A 20,436-nucleotide genomic window follows, 5' to 3' on the forward strand; every position below is an offset into this window, starting at 1 on the left:
GCTGGCTCCAGAGGCAGTGATGAATGTAGTAAATCAAGCAAGGAGAAAGTGGAAAAGTAAGAAATTGGGGGGAAAGAGCTTGTCAGCCCCATTGGGTAGGCCACACCAGGAAAATCAACTCCACAGGAAGCCTAAAACTACCTTTATTGAGATCAACTATAATAACAGAAGCTTGCAAATCTGGTTCTGCTGCACCTCCTCCCCATTCTTATACTTCAGTGAATTAGAGAGGTGTCTATCTGAGCTGCTTCTGAATGCTATCTGTTATGGACTTAAGATATGTTTCACCCCTTGTCAGTTTGGTAACAGCGCTCGTGTATCTCCATCAAGGTCATTTTCCTTACATCCTACAAAAGCCCTTGCCCAGATCATCAAACAGTGTGTCAGCCAAGTCTACTGTGAACTCTAGCCCGAGCAGGATATACTATCACTGTCATCTACCCCTCACTAGACACCAAGAGCTAAGTTGTTGCTCCCTCTGAGAAATATGCAAAGAGTTAAATCACCTCGCTTACACTCTGTGGCCACTTAAAGCCAGCCACGGTGCCAGTCATCATTCTCTTCACTGTGCTTGACTCAGGAATTGTCAGGTCCTGTGGAGAAGAAAGACCAGTGGTGAGTACCATCGGTAGAACCCCAAATTCTGCACATACAAACCGTCTTGGGAAGCCTGAAGCAGTATGTTGGAAGAAAGTGATAGGTATTTCACAAAACAGACTCCTCCCCCCCTTTATAATACCCAAAGAGTCCTTAAAGAGACTGCTCTCCACATGAAATCATCTAGAGCAGCTTCCTCTTTCATGACAACTACTCAATACTCAAACATACGAGACTACAAGCCTCTTTATTTTCACCAAGAAGAAAGCCGGAGTGGTTGGCCTGCAACTATGCAGTAGAGCAAGAAGGTGGAAACAAAGAGAGAGAGAAATGAACGTCAAGAGAATAGCTGGGCTGATTAGGGCAGACAGTTTCCATCTCTCATCTAAACAAAAACAGGCACGGAGAGTAAGCATATGAGATACCAGAAAGGTATGGAGACATATCTTAAGTTGCTGCCCATGAATACACATGCAATGTTCTTCTTTCCCAAGTAATTTATTTAATGCAATTTAAATTTATTTTATGTCAATCCAAAACCAGCACTATTTAAATTGTATTTGCTGAAAACAGTGCAACATAAGCTATTATAGATTCAGGTTTTAACAGTACTAAGACATATGTAATGCTGATGATGTATTTTCTTAAACACTTTACTTTGATTTTATTTAATATCTATGTTGGACTTCACTTGAGCCCTTGGGATGGATGGCATTAACAAGAAACCCAGCTAAAACGAATCAACAAAAACTAAGCCACATTTGCTTTTGCAGCCTGAGGTAGCTTAATCAAGCAGTAAGCCATGAAGGAAGATACTTGCCATGTTTACGCAGAAGCAAGTCCCTTCTGCTTACTCCCAAATAAAGATGTTTAGGTCTGCCTTATGACCTAAACAAATGGCAACGACTTGATTACCTGTTGATCTGTCAATTTTATAAGTATGGGTGACAGCTGTTTCCATGAAGATAGCAGGAAATGGCTCCTGCATTTTATATAATTTCCCCTGCCCAGTTATCATGGATAAAAATACAATGGATATATTGGGAACACAAACAGACAAGCCTGAATATGTTCTACCCCATCTCCAGAATCACTCTTCTTCCCAACAGGACCCAATTATTATTTCTATAGTTTCCAGCTCACAAATCATCTGCTCATTGGAAGCCTTGGAACATGGGTCAAAGCTTTTGGCATCTAGGTTACTGAACATCTTCCCCCAGTAATTTTAATACCTTTTCCATTTTGCCAGGCATTTGCCTTAAATTGAATTGCCTGTTATTTTGGTTATGCTCTAATCGCTTTACTTGAAAAAATACGCTATGCCATGCAGACAGAATGATTTTAAGGACTGAAAAGCAAAATATTTTTCAATAAAATAAATTCCTTTTCAAAGTCTAGTGGGAGCTGCCTTTTATTCTCTGGCAGATTTCCCCAACCTGCCTGTCCTCCAGATTTGTGGCTTTCAACCCCTCAAATTCCCCAGCCACCCCAGCTAATGATGCGAATTCTGGGAGTTGAAGCCTGTACATTTGGCAGCATGAGTTGGGGAAGACTACTCTAGATTACTTCAGATTTTAGGAGGAATACACACAGAACATTCCTATCAGCTAGACAAAGAACTAAGCAACAACAGCAATCTAACAAATCCAGACATTTGGCCTCTGTGCTCTTAATCTAATATAGTTCTACTATATTACAAGTAAAAAGCTATTTTGTGTTGTAAGACTCTTATCCTCCATTACAGATCTCTCAATGACATATTTTCCACCAGCCTTCAAAACCCACTTCCATTATTATGCAACTCTAGAGATCCAACAATAACCAAGGCATTTCTTGTTACCAAGACAACTCAGGAACCAAAATCAGTTAACAGCCACTATCATCATCATCATCATCATCTAATTTTTTAATCCATTCCAGGCTTTTCTTCACTACAATCAGGATTCCTGTCAGGGTTCTCTTTCATACAATGAAGTTTGAAAATATCCTTCCACAAAGTCTCAAAGCAGGAAGTTATGCAGGAATGACAGCTGAATATGAGAAGAATCATCAAGAAAGCAGGTTACTAAAGCATCACAGGACAGACTAATGGAATCTAGGATATGCATGAGTGAATGCCTCATAAAAGAGGTCACAAGCTGGGCTGAAGAGAAAAGGCTGTTAGGCCAAGAGTGAAAGGGAGAAGATGCCATTTTAATAATTTCCCAGAGTGCTAAAGACTTCCAAGCTGGCCCATGTTTACCAGACAATTTCTCTGCCACCCTCTTCACCTTAGAAAGGAAACCCAGGCATAAGCCCTCAACATCATCTTGAAGGTAAGTTGGTCATCATACACGTGTAAAAAAAAAACAACACCCTTGCCACTAGTTATTCAATCTTTAGCAGGTTGCTGTTCTTCAAAATTAAAGTCTAAAATCTACATTCACAATTCCACAGCAAAGAATACCACTGATAAACCCCATGGTAATATACAAATGGGGTGTTAAAAGAAACCAGAGTGTATAACCAGAGTCCAAGTCCCGAGGAAGAAAGGTCCAGAACTCAAAACCTTATTGTAAGTAACTTAAGACAGGAAGCTGGTCTGGCACCAGCAAGATATCAGATTGCCTCTGAAAGCTGTCAGAGTTTAAACCCCAAATGAGAAGAAGTAGATTCACAACTGTGAATTGAAAAAGACAATGAAAGACAGCAGCAGTATAAAATTTGATTATGGATAAGTGGTATGAAATTCTAGTAAATCTTGGTTGTTCTGTAATCTTAATGTATTTTCATAATGACCTTCAGGTTCAGCGCCCAGTAAAGAAGGTATATTCTAGCATTATCCACTTTGTTGTTTACAACTGCAATGGGAAGATCACCAGCTAGAGAATGGAGGTTCCAAATCTTGAAGAGGAGAGAAGAGGCAATGTCCTACAAGTGAACTCTAAATGTCCAAGGATGAGTCAGACCACAACATGGGAGAGGAGAAAGCTCCGATATTGGCAAGAAAATATGAGGAACTGATGTCTTCTGGTGGAATCATCCACCTTTGGAGTATTTCTTCACCTGATCGTACTACAATTTAAGCAACTTGTCCTTATGCAGCTGGAGATGGATCAGACACACAAATGAGATGGAGATGTTAACAGAAGGTGCTTTAGGACTACTGAAGGTAGAACCGCGTTGCCATTTCCTCCGCTGGTACGCAGCAAGACGGAAGCACGATGTAACTTGTTGACTTCAACAAGTCAAAGAAAAGTTCAGGTTTAGTAATGCACAAGGGCCAGCTAATACAAACAATTATGACTCTGAACGGAATTAGACGGTAGATTCCCAAACGGTTAAGACATGCAATTTTCCAAATGGTCACAACAATGAAGTCATCTGGATGGCTGTTAGGGTTACATTCCATCTGGACAAGCTCAGGGAGCACGGGAAGGAATGCGCGGCAAAACACAAACCTTCTCGTCTTTGGGAGGGCGCCCTCGCTTCCGGGGGCTTTGCTTGTACATTCTCTTCAGAGGGGATTTCGATCCTCGCTCAGAGGAAACAGAAGATGCTCGCTTTTTCGGTTTCCCTTCTGACAACCCAGCTTTGTGTTTCTCCTCTCCCACTGACTGCTTCCCCCTCTCTTCACTGGAATTCCGCCGGTTCTTCTCTTCAGTGGAGTTATGAGAAGACGCCTGAGAGATTACAGAACAGAGGGATGAGGAAAAGAAGGGGCATAAGCTGGCAGCGATTTCATTTCCCCACACTCACCAAACCCGAGGGGTGTCCTGCCAGATGTCTGAAGTACGTCAAATACCCCAAGTTAAAGTTTTAATAGGTTCAAGCTACTGGACAAGAGAACAAGGAGAAGCTCAAAGTACAGCTACGTGCTCTACACAAGGAGCTACTTTCAAAGAAGAAAAACGTTCCAATTGCACAGTGCACAGCAGAGAGAACCTCACGCTCCAGGATCAACTGACCCTTTGGTCCTTCATCCAAATCAATCAAAGTCAGGACGGTCAACTGCGAAAATTAACAACCTTTCAAAGGCGGCAACTGTGATCCTAATTGGGGTTCCACAGCCATAATTCTAGAGACAAAGCATGCAATTCCTTTCTGAGAACGAAGCAAAACGGTAGCACAACAGTTTATCCCATCCCTTACTCCAAAGAACGGGATAAGGAGGCAAAACCCAGTGAGGGACCACCCACCTGGTCTTTGCCTTTGCCTTTCTTGAGGAATTCTTCCACAGCATCCACAGCTTGTTGGAACCTCTTGCCTTTGTTAATTTTGATCATTTCTTCTTTGTGGGCATGGTAAGGCTTCAGCTGCTCTACTTTAATCCAAGCACTAATGAGAAATAAAAATCAGAATTACATTGTTCATAGTCAAGAGAACAAAAGTATCACTTTCAGTTACAATGGCGTTTCCCTCAATCCAGCAGTCAGGGAAAAAAATCAACATGTTTCTGCCCCCTATCGAAACCACTACTCCTTTCTCCACAAGGGTCTTGAGAAGCACTAAGATACTGCCAAAGCTGACCCAAGCGTGTGGCACCCCTTACCTTAACTGACCACGCAGTGCTAGTAAGGCAATAAGCCTCATCCTCAGGAATCCTCTATCTGTCATGAGTCAGGATGGCCAGCAGGGGGCTCCCATCCCGACTGTCAAGCGCATGCGTAGCACTGAGGAATTGGGCAGCCATTCCAGGAGACACAGATCGGGACCGCCTTAACCCTTGGGGGTTATATGGCTGGGTTTTTCCCACGCTTCTTTAGGATTCCTGTTAAGTACTAGCAATAAATATTAGAGACCAGTTCATTGTCTCAGTGTGTTTCCTGGTTGTTAGGACACTATCTAGGGGCAAATAAAAATCTGATCATTGAAAAAAAACCCAACATGTTTTTATCCCTAATACTTTCTCAACTGTAGACCACTTTTTTGGCTTTCCTTTCAGGAGCAGACTTATGGATAATCCCTGTCCATTTCAGTTGAGGCTCTGCTTTCCTCCCTGTTCCTGCTTATTTTGTGGTGACCAATTTGAGCAATGGGTGGAGCTGTTCCAGATACTTCAGGTAATGGTACCTTGAAAAAAACATTAGTGAAGCAGTAAGATCGAGACTCACACAGGACTGAATATCCTCAGTCTAAGGACTATTGTATGCGTTGGACTCTCATCTTCCCTAACTAGATGTCTCTGGGTCTCCTAATAATGGTGTTGGATGCCAAGAGGAAACAGAGCCCAAATGGGCTCATCAAATAATAAAATCAAAGTATCAATCAGCTCAACAGAATTCTGAAGAACCAACAATTTTAAAATACATAACCAAGAAACAACCCCCCCCACACACAAAAATAAGCAAATGAGGACCGCATATGTACAGTAACTATGAAATGCTAGGTGTATATGGCAGAAGGTAGAAGACTGAATTATCCTTCACGAGTGCCTTGAAAAGAACATAGGTGGGAACTATGCTGAACACTCCTATCAGGAAGTGACACTCATCTAGGTTGAACATTTCATAACTGTATGCTGAATGAACTCTTCCGCTTTCACCCAACATCTTATTTTTATTTGGAAATAAAAAGCATTTATATTATTTGAAAATGACAGCAGAGATTGGGCTGTATTATATAACTCAACATTTATAATCTATACTGTACACTATATGTAGAGGGGATATATGAAACGTATGAGGGATCTATGGATGGACAGAAGACCTACATCCACACTGAGAAACAGCTAGTTACCCAACATTTCAACATAGTGAAGAGGAAGCTGCTCTCACAACTTGAGATAGACCAAATACACATTACATCCCAATATATTTATAGACAGACCAATCTGAGCACAGCCTGGATTGACTACAGAAAAGCCTACAACTCAATGCCACACATGGATCTGTGAATGCCTGGCACTATACAAAGTCAAGAGAACACAAAGGACCTTCCTCAAGAACTCAGTGGGACTGTGGAAGACAACACTGGAAGTCAACTCAAGACAGCACAAGTGGCCACCAAGTGCAGCATATACCAAAGGTGACACTGTCCCCACTGATGTTCTGCAGCCACCTCCTACACATGGATGACATCAAGCTGTATGCTAAGAATGAATGAGACATCGACTTCCTGATCCACCTGACATGGATCTACAGTGAGGACACTGGGATGTCATTTGGACTGGAGAAGTGTGGCCGGATGGTAGTAGAGAGAGGGAAAGTAGTTAAGACTGATGGGGTGGAACTGCCAGCAGCCACATAGCAGACATACAGACCAGCTACAAGTACCTCGGTATCACACAGTCACATGGGAACCTCAATACGGAGGCAAGGAAGACAGCAACAACCAAGTACCATCAAAGGGTAAGACAGGTCCTGAAAAACCAGCTCAATGGGAAGAACAAGATCCATGCCATCAACATGTATGTCCTACCAGTCATGAGATACCTGCCCAGATAGTGAGCTGGCCAAAGGAGGACATGGAAGCTCCTCACAATGTACGGAGGTTTCCACCTCAAGTCCAATACCCAGAGACTGTACACCAGCCAGAAAGAGGGAAGGTGGCATCTGGTGGGTGTCAAAGCCACTGTCCTGAACAAAATCCAGAGCATCCAGGAATACATCAGTAAGATAGCACCCAAAGATGAGCTGCTGAGAGAATGCCTGAGGTAGAAGCAGACATGGGAGGAAGATCAAGCAGAGAAAGTGCCATGGCAAGACAAGACCCTGCATGGGATGTACCATTGACAGATAGCTGAGGTGGCTGACCTTGGGAAATCCTACCAGTGGTTGGAAAGGACTGGACTAAAAGACAGCACTGAGGCACTGATCATAGCAGCACAAGAACAGGCACTCAGCACCAGATCCACAGAAGCAGCAGTCTACCACACTAGACAGGACCCGAGGTGCAGACTGTGCAGAGGCGCCTCAGAGACAGTCCAACACATCATGGCGAGTGTAAGATGCAGGCAGGAACAGCAGACACTGAACGGCACAACCAAGTAGCTGGCACTGTGTACAGGAACATCTGCACAGCGTATGGGCTAGACCCTCCCAAGTCCAGATGGGAGATTTCACAGAAGATCATGGAGAATAACAGGGCTAAGATCCTGTGGGACTTCTGGATCCAGACAGACAGGCAGGTACAGGTCAATCAACCAGACATCGTGGTAGTAGACAAAGACAGCAGTGGTGATACATGTAACAGTGCCAAGTGAGAGCAACATCAGGAAGAAGGAGTATGAGAAGCTGGAGAAGTATCGGGGCCTGAAGGAAGAACTAGAGAAGATGTGGAAAGTGAAGGCCAAAGTGGTCCCAGTGATGGTAGGAGGACTCAGGGCTGTTACTCCTAAGCTGGGAGAGTGGCTCCAGCAGACCCCAGGAACAACCTCAGAGCTCTCTGTCTGGAAGAGTGCAGTGCCAGGAACAGCTAAGAGCCTGCACAGAACCCTCACACTACCAGGCCTCTGGTAGAGGACCCGAGGTGGAGGAACACACAGACCACCCATAGGGGTGAGAAGGGAATTTATACACACACACGGGATGTTATTGTAACTGTGTTACATTAAGAACTCTCCCAAGGCTTATTGAGAAAAAAAAGAGGCAAATAATAATTGGCCCACCCTTTTTGGAAATGCAAAATCTGGTTACAAAAAGTCCAACTGTTTCCATTCTTCATGAGATGCTCAGGACTCACTGTTCATCATTATTATTCAAACTGACAAAATGTCAAATTACTAGTTAAAGTGAAAGGACTCACTTCACACAGTAGTAATTATGCAGCACTTCAAGGATCTTTGTATTTATCAGGCATGTCACCTTTATAGCCGATATAAGGCAGATGAAAAAGGAGTAATAGTTTTTGCCTAAAGTGGTGTCAGAAATAATATGTAGGGAAGATCTGAACATCCTGGCTCTCACTAATACAATACCACAGTTCTGTTCAACTGACAGAAGGCTTGATACTTTAGAATTTTAAATCACCACTTTTCCCAAGGAGCTTCAAGATTCTTCTAATATACAGGCCCCAAATATCACCACATTCTTCCCAGTCTTTTCAGAAAGACAATGCAGAATCTGATTGCCTGATCAAGATATAGTAAGAACTGATCAGAGCATTACACAAAGAAAGCTGCCTTATTCTTTTTGATGACATCCAGTACTTCCAATAGTCTTTGCACAGTCAGTGTTACTAATTTGGTAGTGAAATCAAAGGAACAGTATTCACTAACAGAATTTTTTATATCAGAAATTCATTGACAGAGAAGTTAAAAACAAACATTTCTTCTACAACTTAATGATTGCTCAGCACTCCCTGAAAACTTTTCCATCTTAACTGTCAGTTTATGTATCTAGGTAACAATTAATGTGATACCATCTGAAGCTTCAACACTGATTCAGAATATGCAGCAATGGTTGTATTACTGTAATAACACAACTCATAACATTCATTTACTCTTATTTGGGGCCACACGTGGGAACAGAGACCTCATGATGGCACTGAAGAACCATTAACAAGGATAGGATTATTTAGCAGAAGGATAAATGAAGCCTGAGCTGACATACCTCTTTTCAAACCCTACGGTATTCACAAACAAAAAAAGGAGGACGACCTTTTCAGTAATGTTTAGGTGGCCCAAAATATAGTACGTGTGGGGAGGGGATCAAAATTACTCTAGGTAGATAAGCAGATGTGATTTCCTAGAAGCCCCCTAGGAATGGTATCATATCCTTAATGGGTTGAGGGCATTTCAGGAAACTGCCCAGATGAAATGTAGCCCACGGGGCAGTTTATAGCATTAATTAAAACTAAGCTGCAGGCCATTATAAAGACTATCCTCATCCCAACCTTTCCTCTGCTTAACTTCCAACCAAAAACTACCCATAGGCTGTTTGGCACCTTCTTATGATACAAGTTTGTTTCCACACTATACATGTACCATGCACACAAGAGAGGGGAAGGCCAAGGGAAACTATCTAGCCAGCTATCTAGCCCAGTGTTTCTCAACCATGGAGAACTTTAAGATGTGTGGCTGGGGAATTCTGGGAGAAGATGTCTGCCATGCTGGCTGGGGAATTCTGGGAGTTGAAGTCCACACATCTTAAAGTTGCCAAGGTTGAGAAACATGATCTAGCAGATACAGTACATGAGAAAGACTGGAAGGGCATGTGCTGGCTCCATTAACAACGTTGCAGTGCGGAAATGGAGACTAGTGGGAATTAAAGAGGGCTGACTTCCTTAGGGAAGGAAGAGGTCTACTGTGCATCTTCCTGGCGTTATCAGATGCTGCCAACCCTCCTGCCTTCACAGTTTCAGGGAAGCAACAAAGATATCATCTGGTCTTGTTAATCTGCTAAAGGTGGCTACTGGGCCAGCATTTCTACATGCTAGTTTTCCAATAATATAAGCAGAGGAAGGCTTTTTTTCCCTTACAGGCAGACTTTTATGCCAACAGTATCTCAGATTTCACTTCCAGATTATTTGAAAATATCAGTTTTCCATTTAGAAGACAAAAACCTATGTACAAAACAGAGAGCAGCAGTTATTTTGACCATGATAACTACCCCGCCACTCTAGTGGGTGTGCAGTTGTGGAGCTCCAGAGAAGAGGACTTTCATCACAGTTGTGTAACACAGCTAAGAGGAAGATTCCTATTCCAGCTTCACAACAGAAGAGAATGGAGTCTGATACTGGCTTCCTGGCACAGCGAAGGAAGATGGAGCTAAGGGCCTCAGCAACTACTGCCAATTTTGCTCCACTTGAATAGAGACCTTCCTGGCTTCTGAAATTTCAGCAGACATCACATATATGCCATGGAAGCTAGAAATCCGTTTTTTTTTTTCTCTTCTTGAATTTTAAATCCCATTTGCCACATTTATGCCCACTAAAATAGCAGGGCACATACAGTTCCTCTTAAAGCAGGATGCAATTCATTGATTTCCCAAAACTCTGCATTTCAGTCGACCTCCTACAGCAAGGGATAGGATTTTTCCAAGTCTGAATTCTAAGCAACCCCCCGTTTACTTGGAAAGACTGACCTTTTCAGCTGCAACCTGTTCACTAACCTGTGCTGGTACTGAACAGCATTTCATACACAGCCCACATTTTGAGGCAAAAGCAAGCTAAACTTTCAATTTAAAACGTGTGCTGAACTGTCTTTCAATGGTGTGACCAATGGTGTTAAAACGAAGCCACCTTATAGCACCAGACTGACTAATCTGGCTCACTGGAAATAATATTTAACACTGCAATATTCCAAGGACTGTACCCACTTATCACGCTGTAATCCAAACCCGAATCCTTACAGTAACCTTATATGGTGGAGCAATACTAACCCACACACTGGAAATGAGTTACTAAGGCTGAAAGATGGTGGTCAAAGAGCAGATTGTAATAATCAAAATTTGAATCGCAGACTAATGCATCACCCTACTTTTCATCCACTATACCGCATTGATTTTTTTCTATTTTACAGACTTTAAAGTGACTTCAGATTTGGAAACCCACAGAAGAATTCCCCCTCATTGTTTTCACTGTCAGTTTCACTGAACAAACCTGTGTCGACAAACAGGATATCATATTTTCCCAGATTATAGCCCTTCTAAATTAAGCTTTCGTCAATTCTCTCAATACCATCTTTCAAAATCCCCAGCCCTCCAGAAGGCAAGTTCTCTAATTGCTTATTAGATCTTTGGCTGGTGCTGGGATGTCCCTTCCAAGATGGAACAGACAGACCTCAGCAAGTTATTCCAAATATACCAATGAAATCAATTTACCTCAAGGTCTTATGATACTGTTGTACTTGTTTTCAATGCGACACAGGCAAAAGATGCCCCACTCTAGCTTAAGGGACCGGATGCCCCGCCTTCTCCGTCTGATCATTCCTCCCAACTGCTTTTCGAATTCTCTTCAAGGCGCCATATCCCGTGAGAAAGGAGGGGCTGGGAATGACCACACCTCTCCTCCCTCTGTGTCAAGTAACGGATTGTCTTCCTCCATATAGAAGAGCACTCCCTGATTCTAACTTCATCAAAGGGAAGCCCAAGCCCAATCTCCTACCCCAGTGTTTCTCAACCATGGCAACTTTAAGATGAGTGGACTTCAACTCCCAGAATGCCCCATGGCTGGCTGGGGAATTCTGGGAGTTGAAGTCCACTCATCTTAAAGTTGCCATGGTTGAGAAACACTGTCCTAGCCCGTGGGGCAGGAATCCAATCAGATTCAGCTACTCATCTTTAACACAGGCTCCAAAGCATCTTTTTTCTACTGGCTGAGGAATGAAGACTACTTACGGAAAGATGTGAGATTCTAGTATGCTAGCAAGGGCTCCTCTACAAAGGCTCCAAAGCTTTAAAGCAGTTTTTTTCCCCCCTTCCAGACAAAAAGAAAAAAAAAAAGTGGCCACATACTGGTCTTCAGTTCCGAAAAACTTCACGAAGAAGCACTTCTTCCCACGTGGTTTCTTCAGGTCCTTAGGTGGGTTAACAATCTGAGGGGGTGGGGAGAAAAGCAGCAACAGTTAAGAGAGATGAACGCTGAATTTTCTCAGTGTTTACCCGGCACGCCCTCCAGAATTGTTGCGCCTTGACAGACACCGTTCTGAGATGAGGTTAGACCGCTGAGGAAGTTAAAGATGTATTTGCGTTAGTGCTGCATAGCGACAACAGTACGAAACGTGGTGGGGAAAGACTTCTTGCTCATGGTAACCTCTAGGTAAATGTAAAGGTTTCCCTTGACATTAAGTCCAGTCGTGTCCGACTCTAGAGGGCGGTGCTCATCTCCGTTTCAAAGCCGAAGAGCCGGTGTTTGTCCGAAGACACTTTCTCTGTGGTCATGTGGCCGGCTTGACTGCACGGAACGCCGTTACCTGCCCGCTGAAGCGGTACCTATTAATCTACTCACACTGGCATGTTTTTGAACTGCTAGGTTGGCAGGAGCTGGGACTAGCAACGGGAGCTCACCCCGTCACGCGGATTCGAACCACCGACCTTCCGATCAGCAAGCTCAGCGGTTTAACCCGCAGCGCCACCGCGTCCCTATTGGCAACCTCTACCCAACTGTTTTCTGGTTTATTCTTCTTGGTCTGAGCACGGGCTTGTTTTAAGACTCACGTTTAAGTTTTTTGAGAGCCAGTTTGGTGTCACGGTTAAGGCACCGGGCGACCGGGAGTTCTAGTCCCAGCTTACGCCCAAAGCTGGCTGGGTGACCCTGGGCCAGTCACTCTCTCTCAGCTCTGGGAAGGAGGCGGCAGTGGCAAACCACTTCCAAAGACCCTTGCCAAGAAAACTGCAGGGACTAGTCCAGGCAGTGCCAGAAGTAAAAAACTGACTCGAAGGCACAAGCACACCTTAAGATTTTCACAAGCCAGGTACACCTTTCTCAGACTCTTCTAATGAACCTTGTGTCCTGGAGTGCTGGTGCAGCAGATTCTAGGGCTCCAGTAGAGATGTATGTTAACAACCTTCACTATCCATGGTAACAGAAAGCAAGCCTTTAGTATTTCTGCACATAACAGGATTTATGTATCATGCAGTCATGCTCAGCAATTATGCCAGTTACTCTGGCATAGATTAAAGATGGCCGGCAATTCCACGGCTGGGCTTACAAAATACTTGGTTTAGCTGAACACAACTGTTGTATTCCCCATAACGCACTATGCCTAAGTAAATGAAGTATACTGTGGCTTCAGATCAGGTCAGAGTTCATATATCCAGCTAGGATAACTGGATTTCTCACAACACACTGTGACAATAATTACCACAGTTTAGCAAAAGTCTGGATACAGGTAGTCCTCGCTTACCATCCGCAATTGGGACCAGCAACTCATTCACTAAACAATCCAATTGTAAAATGAAACATCACATGACCATGCCCAACTTACTATGTCAGTTCCAGCTGCAGCCATGAAGCAAATCACCCATGGTCGTTAAGCATGACGTCAAGTGACTGACTCATGACTTCCTGCCAGCTTCCCCATTGACTTTGCTTGTCAGAAGCCAGCTGTGAAGCTCACAAATGGTGATCATGTGACTGTGGGATGTCGCAACTGTTGTAAATGTGCACCAGTTGCCAAGCGCCCAAATTGCGATCACAAGACTGCGAGAATGCTGCAACAGCTCAAGGACCAGTTGTAAATCTCCTTTTTCAGTGCCATCATAACTTCAAATGGTCGCTGAACAAGCAGTCAGTAAGCAAGGGCTACCTATATACCTTAGGCATGAAAACCAGCTGGGCCAGTCGCTCTTTCTCAGCCCAACCCACCTCACAGGGTTGTTGTGGGGAAAATAGGAGGAGGAAGGAGTATTAGGTATGTTCCCCACCTTGAGTTATTTATAAAAATAATAAAGGAGGGATGAAAATTAAATAAAATATTGTTTGATTAAGTACTGTCTAAGCAACATTAGGAGAGATTATGATTATTTTAAGGTAGCATCTTTATTCCAATATAAAATATGCAATGGACTAGCCTATCAAGCAGTTAATCCAACCATTGGTCATAGCTACTGCATATTGCTTTGATTTTTCTAAGAGAAGGGAAAAAACATTACTCAGAGGTCATGCTATAGCAACAAAGGAAACAATGGAAAAATGTACAAAGAGATTAAGTGCGGAGAGCACAAGTTCCCACTCAATACCTGTATGCTAGAGCCATAACCATGGTTACACTAATCATTTTTATCTCAATTTTTAAAATACCACCATGCTGGAACTGGCCAGAGATGGAAGGAAGGATTTACAGCAGCACAGTAGGAGAGCTGAAGCTAAATAATGAGTTAGGGTGCACAGCATGCCTTTTAGCACTCGAGCTAGCAATTACATGATCAGGAAGCATAACAGGAAAGCTGCACACCTTGAAACACTGTTTTGTAAGCTCCTCCTTCTAAATAACTCAGGTGAACAATTCACCGCTAACTTAGCGTCCCTGCTCTCTCCGACAGCATTCCTCGGAACTACTTTGGTTTGCAACTCCTAGCAGTTCTAAATTATCCCAAAGTAAAATTATGGCTCTTCTAGTGGACGTAACTCAGATCTAAACTTCCTGTTTGAAAAACAGACGTACAGTTATAATAAATTATATTATGCACTTATTAAGGTTCCTGTGTATTCAAGGAATTTACTTTCTTCTGTTACTTTGAAGTCAGCTCTTTATTAAACAAAGCGTTTAATAAGTGCCCTTAAAAAAAAAAAGTAGGGGAAAACTCGTTCAGCAGAAACTAAGATAAAAACTAAGTGGCTGCACCTAATCCATTTTGAAGCCTACCAAAATGCTTACACTGAAGCAAAAAGCAATTTGAGACTATTTGTACATGCAAGAGAATCAGAAGATAATAAGTAACAGATTAGAATCTAGGTTTGAAGACTTACCTTTCCTGGCCAAGGAGGATATCGGCCCAGCTTCCCCCTATAGAAAAACCAGAAGTCAGTCAAATGCTATCAAAAACAGCAGCAACCCTCCAATATCCTTCCCCTGTACAGTACTATTAGAAAAGAAATCAAAGCGCCATTTAGTGAAAGAAAGTGTGGCTGTGAGAGAATATTCCTTCATGAAAATTACAAAATGAACATTACTCTGAAGTCCAAGTAGACCCTACCTAACAACTTCTTAGGTGCAAAATGTTCTCCCAAATGACAAAAAAGGCTTATAAATATTCATACTGCCTGTCGACTCATCTTACATGGGTCTTCACTGTTAAAAACAAAGATCAGCTTCTGCAAAGAACTATCAACCTTTGCAATGCTTCCAGCTGATTCTAATAGTCAATAGAGGCAAACTAGGAACTAGTGTTACTGCTGGCATCCCAGATTTGCATAAAACAAATAATCTAGCAACCTGGAAAACTCTCAGCTTTGCAAGCCTCAACGATCCTTAATTTCTTTCACAAACCTTGTATTTAAAATTACTACAGTCTTCTTCAGAATCCCACAGATTTGAGTGCAGTAACTGTATTGCTTGTGGATTCCTAGAACTGAGAGTGGCTTGTCTTTAAGCACACTACCTCAGATTAAAATAGTATCGTCTGGGAAAACCAACAGTCCACTAGAGCTCCTACCAGTACTGGTTCAGATTTAACAGTTTTCCTTTAAAAAGCTACTCTACAAATATAGCAAGCATACATTGCCTAAACATCAGGCAATTAATTAATTAATCTATCTATCTATCCATCAAATTTGTCACCCCCCATCTCCGACCGGAGGGACTCTTGGACTCAACAATTGGAAATCACATTACAGGATAGCATCCAAATGTACAAAGACATGGAAAAGAGGACAAGCTATGATTTTTAAAAATACAGGACACAACTTCGCAACCAAGCTGTGCCTAAAAATTACAAAGGATCGCTGATGCTATAACTTTTGGCACTGCCAAGCCACCAAATCACTTCCAAACACAGGAAAGGAAAAGACGTCACAGGCATCCCAAAAAACACCCACTAGATCCTTTGCTTAAGCTATGTCGTCAGAATACATAAGAGCAGAATTTCTTCAGCCACTAGCTTTATAAAGTTCAATAGCTTGAAGCTATTTTTTTTAAACCTTTTTGAGGCCCCAAAGGATTCAAAATGACTAGGTGAGGTCCATAAGGTATTGAAATATTTACCACAGATAAAAAGCAGCACACCCTTCTCAGATTTGCACAGGAGCCCAGGCTACTTTAGTGTAGAGAGAAAGGTGCTGTGTAGAGAAAAGACACTATCTACATTTATTGGTGACTGGAAGCCTCTTATGGATTTTTTTTGCATAAACATTTAAAAAATGAAGCTGTGATTTATGGTTTTGATGATTAGACAGGACAGATTATAGAAAGAAGACTAATATGATGTATTGTTAGAGAGGTTAAAATGTACTGTACTTATAAATGCTGTGAAGAATATAAGCTACTTCCTTATATATTTCTGTTCTATTTTTCTTTAACCTTTTTTCTTTTCTTGCACTTTCTGCTTTTTCTTTGATTTCCTTTTCCTCTTTTTTTTTTCTTATTTTATATTAGTTTGTATTAGTGCCTGCACAAGAGGCAAAGCACTTCTTCCAAACCATTTCTGAAATATACAGCCCTAAGACACATCACTAAGCATAATCAAGAAGCACAATACATCAGTCCTATTTATACCAAAAAATACAATAGTTTAATATGGCCTTATATCGGGGGTTTTCAAAGTATGTGCCAAGGAATACTATGGCTCCATGAAAACTTGATGAGGTTACTTGAAAGACTAGGGGCAAAAAAACCCCAAACCACTCAATAACTGCCAATTCTTTATCACCAGAGCTCTGCCTCTTAATCAAGGGTTCTGTAGCCTCAAAAAAGTTTGAAAACCCCTGCCTGAGGTCATACATAGAAATATCACCACCATATACTAATAACAGTCACAAGGCGAACTAAGCTCCACTCATGGGAACACTGCTCTGATCTATACTGCAGCAAACACTAAAATAATAAAAAACAGCCTACAACATAATTTGTGGATGTATGCTAGCCCAATTATTGCTCAACTTCTTTGCTTAGACTTCAATTTCTCTCAATCCACTTGGAAAGCAGGAACACTGAAGTTATCAAGTCCTCCATGAAATCATCACTGCTTACAGAAACACAACGGATGGTTGTTGCTCATTTCTACATGCCTACGTTGATTCTCAGCTTTGGTTTCCAAGCTTGTTTAGTACCGAACATCTTGGCTCTTGGTATGTTACCAAGCATATAAATGGCATGAAACAATATGGAAGCATTTTTTTCCCTATGTCTTACCTACAGGATATGGGCTTTTGAGGGCTCTCTTCCAGGTAAAAGAGCTGTCTTCTCCCTTTCAGTTTTCTGATGAAACTTGTCCCATCTGCATCAGCAATAGCTTAGCAGGAGAAGGCAGATTAACCTGCGTAGGCTTGAAGCCAAGCTTTCAAAAATGCATCCGTAAGATTTTGATGGCAACTATGAATTTATTCTTATCAACCCATGCAACATCAAACTACGAAACCACTTTTCCTGCATAACAGCTTTTGGAAGTGGCTTTGCTTCAAGATGAGCAGAAATGGATCCTTGCCTTCTCTCAAGTTTTTCAGCATATACACAGAACATTTCTCACTTTGTATTAAGCTTTAGAAACCCGGATATAGCAAGAAATCTTCAAGCTGTATGTAAGCATGAAGATACAGTACTAGGAACAGTTTAAAGTGCTTTTATTTTCCCCTGCCTTTCAGTATCTTCAGATTGCTGCACAATTTTCCCTTCCCCAGAATCTTATCTACCGTATACCTTAAAAGGACCATAAGCAACAACCAGCTACCAAAAATGGCTTCATATGCAATGACATCCTTATAATATGGTGGAGACATTATGGGCCTGCAAATTCAGGCCTGCTATATGACTTAACCGGTTTAACCTAGAATCTTTGCTGGAATTTTTCACTTGCCTGCTTGATATTAATGGATGCTAGCAGGGCCGGGAGAGTTATTACAAACAGAGTTCATTACAGAGTTCAGAATTATCACATCAAAGGAAACTGAGTAAAAGGTGCCAACTCTGTTGCCTCCCCTTTTGGAACCATTAACAAGTTCAGTCAATATTGTCAATATTTAGGAGAGATATTACTCAACAATCCAGCAAGCCAGTCCTAAGATATGAGTAGTGAAGCATGCTTAGTTTTACAGTAATTTGGTGTACTTAGCTTATCTTCTAATAGTAATGATCAATTGTTACTTCTACCAAGAGTCACATGACTGAGGTACAAAAAAAATAACTATTTTTAAGCACAGAGTTTTTGTACCTTTCATGAAAATTCAAACTTACCAAGAGCTTTCACCAGATCAATTTCCAAGAGAAAAAAAAAAAACAGCAGCTGAATTTCTTCATGAATTTGATGGGGGCTGTGACATAGACACTTTCATCAAATGAAGTCTCATGAATAACATTTAAGGTTGCACTTTTGAACTCCCTAAACCTACTCCATTCAGTTAATAATTGGCTTTTTGCTCAATATCATAGATAGGTATTACCATTAAGTTGTAAAAGTCCAGCCCCTCATTACTAAAAGCATTACACAATTAAACTACTTGGTAATTTACTCAGCAACATACAGCACACCTCAATTCATTGATGCAGGATCACTGCAAACCTATTGATGGTATGCATCTAAAGATAGATTTTACAAGTTCTAAAAATTCTCAAGTGGTACATAATGATCGATCAGCTAGTAGCTGTCAAGCAATCTGACAGAAGACACCCATCCCTTACACAGCTCTTAACCAAAAATAAGATATCTTGCAATCGTGGACAATCAAGCAAAAATATAAACCATGTATCCAATTAAGGGATATTATTAATTTCAAGGGGAACTTTCAGTCTAACCTTGTAATTCGTAACAAGCCCATTTACCAGAAAAATAAAAGTGTATCTCTCAGAGTTGTTGCATTAGTGACCTACATCACAAGGCTGCTAGTAAAGAAGAACAAGCCTGTGAGGTTGATTGGCCCATGGAAACAATCCTATGCCATTTTACATGGAAGCAAGTCCCATTCAACTTGTGGGAGTCACTTGAAAATGTTTTAAAAGCATTGTACTACAATACTGAATCACAGCGCAGAACCAGTTTGGCTGTGAACTTAGTAGCGTGAAGACAGTAAGACAGCAAATGATAGCTCCGAAGCTTCTCTCAACAAGTCAGTCACAATAAATAAAAGATCCCCTGATTGAGCCACTTAGGTACCTGTCTAGAATCTTATGCAGGAAACAGCAGTATACCTTCAGACCAGCCCTTGCTGACCTTGTTGCACTTCAAATGAGAGGGATCAACTCCCAGAACCCCTCTTAGCCAAACCACAGCAAAGGAATCTGGGCACTGAAATCCACACAGCAGATATGCTGGTTGGGAAAAACTGCTACCAGGCATTAACCCATTTTGTTGGGGATTACCAATGACCCTCAGCTGTCCCCACCAAGGGTTCTGCAGGAGTCTTCTCCCAATCCTCCTTGGGAAATGGCCAGAAATTAAAGATGGAGCCTTTGCATGCACAGCATGTTCTACTGCACTGAGCCACAGCCCTCCACCTTTGGCTTCAACACCAAGTATCTGTACCACATAATTATAGGGATCGCTAGAGTACGCTGCCCGCATTCTTTCTCCACAGAGCCAATCAGTATTATTACTATTATCGTTATTTTTATCCCTGCACTTTTCCTGCATAACAGCTTTTGGAAGTGGCCCCCATCTAAGTTGAACTTGCTCGCTCGCAGCCTGCTCTTCCTTTACGTTTCCAACGCAGGGACTCAAGGCAAGCACCGCCGGATTCGGTGCGACTTAATTTTAGGTCAATTTGAAAGACTGGACTGCAAGGTCGGAAGACGCGGACCCCCTTCCACCGCGGCGGGGCCTCCCCTCAATCGGGCTCCCCCGCGAAGGGCCACGCCGCCCGGAGCAGCTGCTGCCTATGCGGCTCCCACGCTTCCCCTGGGCCGGGCGTCGCGCTTCCCCGCGGCTGACGGCACCCCGGTTCCCCGAAGGGACCCCCGTCTCTGGGGCCGCCCTGAGCGGACGCTCCCCCCAGGCGGCCTCGCCCCGACTCGGCAGGAGAAAGGCGAGCCGGGGGCCCGGGGTCCGGGCGAAGGCCTTCCTCGCGGGGCTAAAGGGGGGCGACTCGGGGGACGGGGCCGGAACCGCTCGCAACGCCCCCCTCCCCCGAGGGAGCCCCTCCCGCCGAGGCTCACCGCCCGTCTCCCGGAAGGCAGCGCAGCAGGGAGCCGCCGGCCGGTCGTCCGCCCGCCGTGCCACTCCTGGGAGTGGGAGGCCGCCGCGCAATCCGCCCTCCCGCCGCTCCGCCGGCGGCGGCCCCTTTTGAAGGGCTCTGCCCGCCCCTCCCTTCTTCCGCCCCTCATCAGGCCCG

General features: G+C 42.9%; 1 protein-coding gene across 8 annotated transcripts in view; it reads right to left on the reverse strand.

Moving 5' to 3' along the window:
• GLYR1 (glyoxylate reductase 1 homolog) overlaps positions 1-20,436 on the reverse strand; it is a 36,181-nt gene that overhangs the window by 15,311 nt on the left and 434 nt on the right. For 5 of the 8 annotated variants that reach the window (XM_063314902.1, XM_063314903.1, XM_063314904.1 and 2 more), the window contains exons 2-6: positions 14,929-14,965; positions 11,973-12,052; positions 4,776-4,914; positions 4,038-4,259; positions 507-593 (exon numbers count right to left, since the gene is read on the reverse strand). In XM_063314902.1, coding sequence (XP_063170972.1) covers positions 507-593; positions 4,038-4,259; positions 4,776-4,914; positions 11,973-12,052; positions 14,929-14,965 — 565 coding nt within the window. The remainder of the gene's footprint in view (positions 1-506; positions 594-4,037; positions 4,260-4,775; positions 4,915-11,972; positions 12,053-14,928; positions 14,966-20,436) is intronic. The other 3 variants (XM_063314906.1, XM_063314905.1, XM_063314901.1) reach the window with 2 other exon arrangements.

Source organism: Candoia aspera, chromosome 14 (genome assembly GCF_035149785.1).
Source record: "Candoia aspera isolate rCanAsp1 chromosome 14, rCanAsp1.hap2, whole genome shotgun sequence".
NCBI classification, from domain to species: Eukaryota; Metazoa; Chordata; class Lepidosauria; order Squamata; family Boidae; genus Candoia; species Candoia aspera.